General features: G+C 33.6%; 2 protein-coding genes across 2 annotated transcripts; both read left to right on the top strand.

The window, feature by feature from the left end:
• LOC109357688 (pentatricopeptide repeat-containing protein DOT4, chloroplastic-like) lies at positions 762-3,017 on the top strand. The gene has a single exon (XM_019601696.1). The coding sequence runs from the start codon at positions 907-909 to the stop codon at positions 2,905-2,907; it is 2,001 nt and encodes a 666-aa protein (XP_019457241.1). The 5' UTR covers positions 762-906; the 3' UTR covers positions 2,908-3,017.
• LOC109357776 (replication protein A 32 kDa subunit A-like) lies at positions 5,097-9,040 on the top strand. Its single transcript, XM_019601819.1, has 10 exons — positions 5,097-5,296; positions 5,458-5,568; positions 6,316-6,413; positions 6,563-6,604; positions 6,692-6,769; positions 7,776-7,851; positions 8,074-8,166; positions 8,242-8,321; positions 8,612-8,680; positions 8,769-9,040. Exons 1-10 carry the CDS (start codon positions 5,192-5,194, stop codon positions 8,842-8,844), a joined length of 828 nt encoding a protein of 275 aa, XP_019457364.1. The 5' UTR covers positions 5,097-5,191; the 3' UTR covers positions 8,845-9,040.

Here is a 9,600-nt window from a genome sequence, read left to right as displayed (position 1 = left end):
CAACATCTTCATTCATGTTTGGTGTCACAAATTATTTTATAATTTATTACAACTCCCTATAAATGAGAACAATTTATTTATTTTTCTCAAAATGATAAATATCATTCTTATCATTATTTGGTCCCACAATATCTATTTTTTCTCACAACATCTATTTTTTTCTTCTCACTTTTCCTTTATTATGAAGAACCAAGAATTGTTCTTATTTAATAACAAAATTCAATAAATAACATAGTGAATGTTAACATCCCAACAAATTTCACCTTTATTATCTTCAGTACTCTCTAAAATGGATAAAGTTTATATATGCTTAGCCAACCAACCCTCCAATGAAAAATTAACAAAATTTTACTTTTCTTTTACCCGGCTAACAAAAAAGGACATGCTGACTTTAGCTAATACACAATTAGGGATGGTAACTAGTGCGGATAGGTGTGAGTAGTATTTTCTCGTGTCTAAACTCATAATATTTATGGGTAGCAAATATTTGTGGTTACTCAACGAGTTTTTAATTTTAATTATATATTTATATAATTTGTAATAATCAATATATAAAAATAATTGTTACATAAATAATATAATATTTATATGACAAATTCATCATAATTTATTATGAGATAATAATAAAGTATATAATATATAATCTTAAAATAATAATAAATATATCTAAAAGTTTAACTAAAAATCATATATATAAATTTGCCGTGGCAGGTGTCATAAAACTCGCTTTTGCCCGTAAGCTGCCGGTATCTATGGTCTGGTTTTTTCCCATCCCTATGCACAACACCATTGCTTTGTGTTAAATTATCAAATATCAATCCATTATTAATGAGTTGGTGTTGAAGATGTTGTCTTTTTCAATGTCTCTAATTACCACTGTTGTGTTGAGTTAATCCCAAACAACACATGAAGATGGATATTCTTCAATCCCCAACTCTTGTTCGTTTCTTCCCATTACAAAAAACTAGCACAAACACTATCTTTATGCAACTGGGTCATCACCAATATCATAATGCAAGCAGAATAGATAATGCATCGACCTCACTCACCCACACCCACCACCTGTTCGATGAAATTCCTCTTTGGGACACCTTTGCTTGGAACACCCTCATTCAAACCCATCTCACAAATAATGACTTCACTCATGTTCTCTCTACCTACATCCAAATGCTTCAACGTGGTGTTCCACTTGATAAGCATACTCTTCCCCGCGTTGTTCGTGCTTCTCGTCTCATGGGTAATTTGTGCATTGGAAAACAGGTTCATGGTCATGCTGTCAAACTCGGCTTCTCGTCTGATCAATATGTTGTTACTGCGTTGATTGAGATGTATGGCCATTTGGGTAGTCTTGATATGGCTCAAGTAGTGTTCCACAAGTCGAGTCCGAATTTGTTTTCTTGGACCCTTCTTGCAAGGTTGTATATTGTTGTAGGAAAGCCGGATTTGGCAATGGATTTGTTTTTGAAGATGGTGGAGAAGGAAAAGTGTAATGTTGATCCTGTGGCGTTGGCAACTGCGTGCAGCGCTTGTGGGCTAATGAAATCCTTGCAGCATGGGAGGAAGGTGCATGAGATTGCCAGGAAATGTAGGTTGGAGTTTGAAGTCTTAGTGAGTAACTCATTGTTGAAAATGTATATTGATTGCGATAGTGTAGATGATGCCAGATTGGTGTTTGATCAGATGCCCTGCAAGGATGTCATATCATGGACATCGATGATCCGCGCTTATGTGAAAAACTTAGGAGGATTCAATGAGGCTTTCAAATTGTTCCGGCAGATGAACTTGGACGGATTGAAACCAGACTCGCTGTCAATCTCTACCATTCTTCCTGCATGTGGAAGAATTGCTTCACATAATCATGGTAGGGAAATTCATGGCTACATACTTAGAAACAGGATTAACTTTAACCAGAAAGTCAAGAATGCACTTATGGACATGTATGCGAAATCAGGAGCTATCACTTCTGCTTCAAATGTTTTTGCTGAAATTAATGAAAAAGATACTATTTCGTTGACCGTGATGATATTGGGATATAGTTTACATGGACAAGGAAAACTCGCAGTTGGTTTGTTTAAACAGGCGGACAAGAAATTAAAGGTACAGGTTGATGACACAACCTATGCTGCTTTACTTCATGCTTGCAGCACTGCACGCATGGTTGAGGAAGGAAAGGTTTACTTCAACTGCATTAGGGCGCCCACGGTGGCTCACTGTGCTCTAAAAGTGGCTCTGCTAGCACGGTGTGGACTATTTCATGAGGCGAGGATCTTTATCTTTGAACGCAAGATTGGAAAGCATCCCGAGGTAGTGAGAAAAATGCTAGAAGGGTGTAGGATTCACGGTCAATATACTTTAGGCAAGCAAGTCATTGATCAGCTTTGTGAGTTGGAACCTCTAAATGCTGAGAACTACGTGCTACTTCTGAATTGGTATGCAGGCGGTGCAAAATGGCACATGGTAGAGAAGTTAAGGGAGACAATTAAAGACATGGTTTTGAAACCCAAAAAGGCTTTAACTTGGACATTGTTGAGGAATAAAGTTCACGTTTTCGGAACTGGGGATGTAACTCATCCAAGATCGTGGAAAATATATTCACAATTACAGGGTTTCATGACGGAAATGAGAGACGAAGGATTTGAACCAAAATGCGATTTCAGTCTCCACGATGTAGATGAAGAGAGAGAGTGCATTCAGATTGGGCACAGTGAACTCTTGGCACTTTCATTTGGGCTCATCAGCTCACAGGCTGGACCTATCCGTCTTACAAAAAATTCTACGGTGTGTCATGGCTGCCATGATTTTGCAAAATTTGTATCCAAGAGGACGAGAAGAGAAATCATTCTCAAGGACCCAAATTTCTTTCATCATTTCAAAGATGGACTTTGTTCATGTGAGGACTTTTGGTGATTATCTTCTTACCAGATTCATTTTTAGAGTTTACCATTTTGTATTTTTGAGTTAGTTCTCTATATGAATCACACTTCTTTACAAGAATAGAATTCTCCAGAGGGAGAAATGGTAGTTTAAAACTCAATTTCGTATCCGTAAAATTCGTATTCTTTATCTTCATTATTTCTCAATGTTATAAGCACATTGTAGCTTCACTAGAATGAATCTGTAGATGTTATGTGTGGGCCAAGCAGTACTCAACATCATGGTACAGGTTTATACAAAACAAAATTGTCAAGTCCTCAACTGAAGTAGGTTAATATGTTCTTTTGGTGTTTCTTTAATGTAAGATATGTAACACAATTGTGAATTTGAGGAAGGTTGTTGTTCAAGTATTGGTGTTACTTTTTGAGTCTGTCTTATCCTTAATAAAACTGGAAGAGAAAAGGTTAAGGATATGGAGAACTGAAGATGTGACAGCAAAGGATGGAGCAATATTTGAACACTACGGAGTTACTCACTCATGTGAGAATAATGCGCTATTGTGATAAATGAGAACACTTAATATATACCATTGGATCTTGATTGAATGGTTAAGATTAAAAACTACAAGCACATGACTATCATTTAATCTTAATCATCCATGATTGGTCGTAAGACACAAATTTATTATTTTTATGATAATTGTTTTCACTTAAGTAACTCTTTAAATATATATATTATAAATGTTGAACATTGTGAATGTTATTATTGGTTCTATTCTTTGATTTTCACAAAAAAAGGTACACTTGCTTACGTAATGCTTCATTTAAGTAATGTCTGTTCTGAATAATAAACAGATTAGATTTATTATATTATCAAATTCATGTGTGAATGCATTTTAACAGTAGGCAATCATATATATGATAAATATGATTAGTAGATGCAACTAATAATCCAATTATAAAGTTTATTTGAGAATAAGTTTATGAAGTGATTTGTGCTTAATTATTCAATCAAACTATCATGTGTATGACACTTGTTATATCATATATACATACCTTAACAAAGATAGTAACAAAAAGCAAAGCATATAAAAGAAAGAAAAATAAGTGAAATAAAAGAGTAAAAGGGAAGGTAGTGATACATATCAAGTCAAGTGACATGAAAAACATTCAACATTTCACTTATAAAAAAGCTTAAACCATGAATATTATCATTATATGAATGAAATCTTTTTCGTAATAGTATCGGTTATATAATACTTCAATCTTGACATGTGACACTTCTTGAGTTATGAATTTATTGAACGTGTTTACCCTTTAACTTTAAATACTTTTTTCCATATTTTATCTCCTAGTGCGACTCAAATGTATAATCTCTGAGACTTGTAATAATTGATTTTCCTTAGTACTTTATTTATGAGTTAAGTTAAGAAGTCTTGTGAGTTATGTTAAAATGTATATTTCCACAATTGTTCAATCTTTTTTACTTTAATTCATGGAATTTTACATTTATAATTTATAGTTAGAGAAAGAGGGACTATATCTAATCCAAGAGACTATAGTTAGAGAATATATTTTTTGAGAAGGATTAGATTATTCTAACCATAAGGAAGTGACATATGTTATAAATGATACTTTATTTATTAATAATTATAATTTACAAGCAATATATTACATTTTTTTGTGAATAGAAGATTGGTAAAAAATACGATATAACATTACTCATATATCTATACTATTAATAAAAGTAAAATAAGTAAGAACCACCACCATCACATTATTTTTATATTTCAAACTTATCCTTTTATATTATTATTTTAGTGAAAAATTCACATAAGTTTTATGTATATCATATCAACTATTAGAAACTATCTTCTTAAACCTTCACTTTCTATTGAGTTTATATATTGCATTTTTATATTTAAATTATTTTTCTTACATTCTATATCAAAAAAAAAAAATGTGGTGATCGGCAAAGAGTGTCCATTTTTTGGTTTCCCACAGGTATTCTCGCACTAGAGGCAATCCTATCTAAGCCGGGAACATCCACAGGTACGTGGAGCTAACTCTCCTAGCGGACATTTTTTCCATCCACAAAATTCGAACCTAAGACTTTGCTTAAAGGGAATCGTACACTTGAACTAACGTCTGTTGATCAAAGAGTGTCAGTTGACAATGTATAAGAATAAATTGAAAGTTTAAACCCTAAACGGTGGGAAAAGGCAAAGTATTATTGGCGGGAACCAATATAAAACGATCCACCACCTATTCTCACTATCTCTCTTCTTTCTCTCTCTAGGGTTCCGACGACGACGGCGATGTTTTCCGGCTCCCAATTCGACGCCACCACCGCTTTCTCTGGCGGCGGATTCGTATCCTCTCAATCTACTGAGCTCAACGATTCATCTCCCGCTCACTCCAGAGTAACCCTTATTTCCTTTTTCTTCCTCGTTTTCTTTTTCTTTGTTGAAAAAATAAAAATAATAATCAGATTTTGATTATTTTTTCATTATGAGGAAGTAGTTACTTTATTTAACTTTGAAATCTGAACTAACTTGTTTTTGTTTCATTGATGGTTATGTAGAGCCGTGAAAGTCATGGTTTGGTTCCAGTGACGGTGAAGCAGATAAGTGAAGCTTCTCATTCTGGTGATGAAAAATCAAGTTTTGTTATCAACGGTGTAGATCTCAATAATGTATTACTTCATCTTTATTCTCTTTAACTTATTCTACTCTTGTTATGTGTCTAATTCCTTTAAATATATATATGTTTTTTGGGCACTACCAAGGGTATTCTTATCCTATGTTTAAGGAACTAATCCCCTTCGGAATGAGTGACTGCTCCTCATAACAAATGTTGTTCCCAGTAATCGAATACTTGACCTTTTTGATCACTCAATAATTGGTTTTTGTAAGCTTATCTAGTAAGTTTATTGGAATAACCTTAATAGAGTTTATATTAAGTTCATACTGTTTTCATGAGTTTATTTCTGTAAGTCATATTTACAATTTCAAATAAGCTCTATATAAGATTTTCCTAACATCCCCCTTGATCGGTTGGGCTTTTATTTAAAGCAGAAGTTGAGAAAATGTGAAATTTAACTTATGACAAATTATGTTTTCATCTTTCAAGCATAAAAGAGGGTGAGTCTCGGCGTACTAGTAAGTTGCTTGCCTTGTGACACGGAGGTTATCGTTTCAAATCCTGAAAACATCCTACTCACTTGCGAATGTAAGGCTGCGTACATCTACCCTCCTCATATCCGATTTGGTGGGAACCTTGTGCACTCAGTTGCCATTTTTTGCTTTTAAGCTTAAACAAAATTGACTGTTAGCTTTTATCTTATTAATAGTACTTTCATGCCATCTAGGTTTGAAATTTCAGAATAATTTGTTAGGTTATAGTTTTTCCAATTTAACATTTATTTATGTGTTTTATTCAGGTAACCTTGGTTGGAATGGTGTTCGATAAAGTTGAGAGAAACACCGATGTTAATTTTGTTTTAGATGATGGAACAGGGCGAATCAAATGCCGAAGATGGTACTTCATGCATCTTAATGTTATTTTAAATAAAATACTAATATATATATATATATATATATATCATATTTCCTTGTATCAACATCATTCTTGTTATTATTTAATGGAATTAAAATGTAGTCTGAATTTCTTTTTGATTGTGTAATTAGGGTCAATGAGACATTTGACTCAAAGGAAATGGAAGAAATACAGTAAGTTCTTAACTGTTTGCTAATGGTAGCCAATATACGAGTCAGTATTAATTATGTTTCTTACCTTCTCAACTTGTTCAATTACAGGGATGGTATCTATGTTCGTGTTTATGGGCATTTGAAGAGTTTCCAAGGTGTAAGGCAACTTGTTGCCTTTTCTGTCAGGCATGTGTGCTAAGCCCTATCTCTTATAGATTGTGCCATGGTTTTTTATTTACTTTTAGTTTAGTAGATTGGTTTCTTGCTTGAAAAACCCCTCTGGGAATTTCTGTAAGAGGCATTAATTTTAAAAAGTTCAGGTTATATAATGGCAGGCCTTCACCGAGTCTAATTAAAGGCTTTATGAGAAAATAAAAAAAAAGGGGAATCGGGAGTCAGAGTTTAGCAGTTCCAGAACCTTGAAACTTGCCCATCAACTGACAACCCCAGATGGTTTGACAAGAGGGATCCTAAAGCAGTTCGACCTGAGGCTTAGAACCATTGAATAAATGAATAACACTGATTAGTCATCACCTTTAGTGGTTCGAAGAACTAGGTCTTGCTTTAGATGTTTAGAGGTTTGGCACCATGGAGCTTGGGATGCATTAGGGTGACGAATATGTCTGCAAGTTGGTGCTTGCCCTATGTCAGATTGAATGCTTCCTCAAAAACATTAGTTTAAGTTGCAAGTTGGCTGTACTTTGAAGTTTAGTGATTTAATATTTATACTATTAACACAACAACAATAACAACAATAACAACAACAAGTCTTAGTCTCACTAGGTAGGAGCAACTATTTACACATTATTATTAAATCCCAATATGGAATCAATAGACACATGATTTTTTGATATTGTTCCATTTTATTTCTAGGATTATGTTGAGAATGAATTTAAAAAAGAAACTTCCTTGGTGATGAGTATTTTTGCTACCTTTGTGATCATAGCATTTGGACTTTCAAAGTTTTCCTCAATGGTAATGACCCTTTGGCTTTAAGATCAGTGGTTTATCTGATTGGAAGATTTAGATATGAACCACAGAGCGTTAATGAAATCTAGTTGTGGAAAAAGTGATCTACTAGTTTGCAATCAATTTAGTTTTAGTTACTTTGGGTAAATGTAATGTAATTACTTGGCAAATTGGCTACCTTTATCTTTTGCTTGTTTCATATTTGTTTTTGTGTGTTTCACAGGCCTGTGACGAATTTTGATGAGATCTCTTTTCACTTCATCGACTGCATTCATAACCACCTCCGCACCAAATTAAAGGTCGCATAACATTTGTTTCCTCGGACTATTTTCTGTTGGACAGTTTTTTCAGAAATTTGTAAAAATTATAAATTTGAGAATTGTGTATAATCTACTTTTAGGATTATTTAAAGTGTTGATCAAACTGTTAAATGTAGTACTCATATTGTGCTTTACTAAAGTTAGCCTGTGTGACAATTTAACATAATGCCTTTTCTTGCACTGTTTTTTTTGGGATTATAGGTTGAAGGAATCACTCAAGCACATCCTGACTCATCTTTTAACACCCCTGTCAGAAATGCATCAAATGTATCTCAGGCACCATCATCAATTCCAGTATGTGATCTAATATGCTAGTTGCTATAGTAGTTTAGTTTGATGGGATTGATGATATAATTTTCATCATCTCAGGCATATGCACAATATAGTGTGGATGGACTCAAAGATTGTGATAAACTGGTTATAGAATATATGCAGCAGCACTCAGACATGTGAGTTATACATTTCAAAATTTTATATTTCTATTTGTTCCTTTCATTTAATGGAGGGGGAGGAGTCTTGGCGCAATGGTAAGGTTGCTTGCCTTGTGACATGGAAGTTATGAGTTCAAATCCTGAAAATAGTCTCTTTGCTTGCGAGAGTAAGACTGCGTCTATTCTTCCCGGACACGATTAGTTTCAAACTTTCAATAAATTTAATATCATTGAAATTCTCTTTGCACAATAGTGTCTACATAAATTATATGATGCTGAAAGATTTTAAACCGGGTGTAAAATTGCAGGTCAGATGAACGGGGAATACACGTCGATGAATTATCTCGAGAACTTAAGCTTCCATTGGACAAGATCATGTTATCTCTCTTTTCATATTTATTTGTCATGTTTGAGAAATGTTTTGCATTTGCTTATGATGTAACTTAAAGCTGTTTCTGATGCCAGGTTGTCGCTGAGGACTCTTGGAGATGATGGTTTAGTATATTCCACCATAGATGACTTCCATTACAAGCAAGCTTGATGATATTTTCAGTCATATGAGGAATATAGCTGAATATTAGGACCCTGAATCATTTATATTATTGGTGTTTGTCATAAGGATTTTATCATTCTAGTTCTCACTAACCTTTCTCAGAGCTAGCTAGCTAGCTACATTCGCCCCGGACAATATTAATATGTTCCTTCACTAATATCGAGTAAAAATACAACATTATTTTTCAAGCCTTTACATGATAAATGATGGATGGATATCATCTCCGATACTAGAGAGTTCAATACTGACAACTCTACTTATGTACTTTGTAAGCTAAGATGTTGGTAATACAACCAAACACTCACAAAAGGGCATTTCATGCTACAATACTAGCAAATGATTGGAACCAATTTCATGTCATATTGAAATACTATTTATAAAGGAGATTACTAGTTAGTTGAAATAATTTATTGTTGCTCTCTTTTATCCTTACTAATAAGTAATAATTTATATTTTTAATACAATATACAATTTCTAACATGTGGTTCCACTAAACCCATTAATACATTAATTGTGCCACTCATCAAGCTTACTCAAACTCATAACCCTAATAATAGTCTTAGATTCCAATAAATCTCTACTACTAAGCTTCTATAACATGTTAGAAAAATTGCGTGCAAAGAACAATCTACCGATGGGTTAGGGATTTAAAATGTACACCTTTTTAACCCAACTCTTGGTAAATGGAAATGGAAAATGTAAATTGAGAATAATAGTCTTCGTGTATAGTATTAAGGTTTAATA

This window comes from Lupinus angustifolius, chromosome LG10 (assembly GCF_001865875.1).
Source record: "Lupinus angustifolius cultivar Tanjil chromosome LG10, LupAngTanjil_v1.0, whole genome shotgun sequence".
In the NCBI taxonomy this organism is placed as follows: Eukaryota; Viridiplantae; Streptophyta; class Magnoliopsida; order Fabales; family Fabaceae; genus Lupinus; species Lupinus angustifolius.
The sequence above is the reverse complement of the archived record's forward strand: the minus strand, read 5'-3'. Positions and strand labels throughout refer to the sequence as shown.

Bases quoted from the DNA above. Each gene is read 5' to 3' on its own strand.
- LOC109357688 (XM_019601696.1), top strand. From the start codon at position 907: ATGAAGATGGATATTCTTCAATCCCCAACTCTTGTTCGTTTCTTCCCA.
- LOC109357776 (XM_019601819.1), top strand. From the start codon at position 5,192: ATGTTTTCCGGCTCCCAATTCGACGCCACCACCGCTTTCTCTGGCGGC. The intron at 6,605-6,691 runs GTAAGTTCTTAA...GTTCAATTACAG, and splicing joins AAGGAAATGGAAGAAATACA to GGATGGTATCTATGTTCGTG. The intron at 7,852-8,073 runs GTCGCATAACAT...TTGGGATTATAG, and splicing joins ACCTCCGCACCAAATTAAAG to GTTGAAGGAATCACTCAAGC.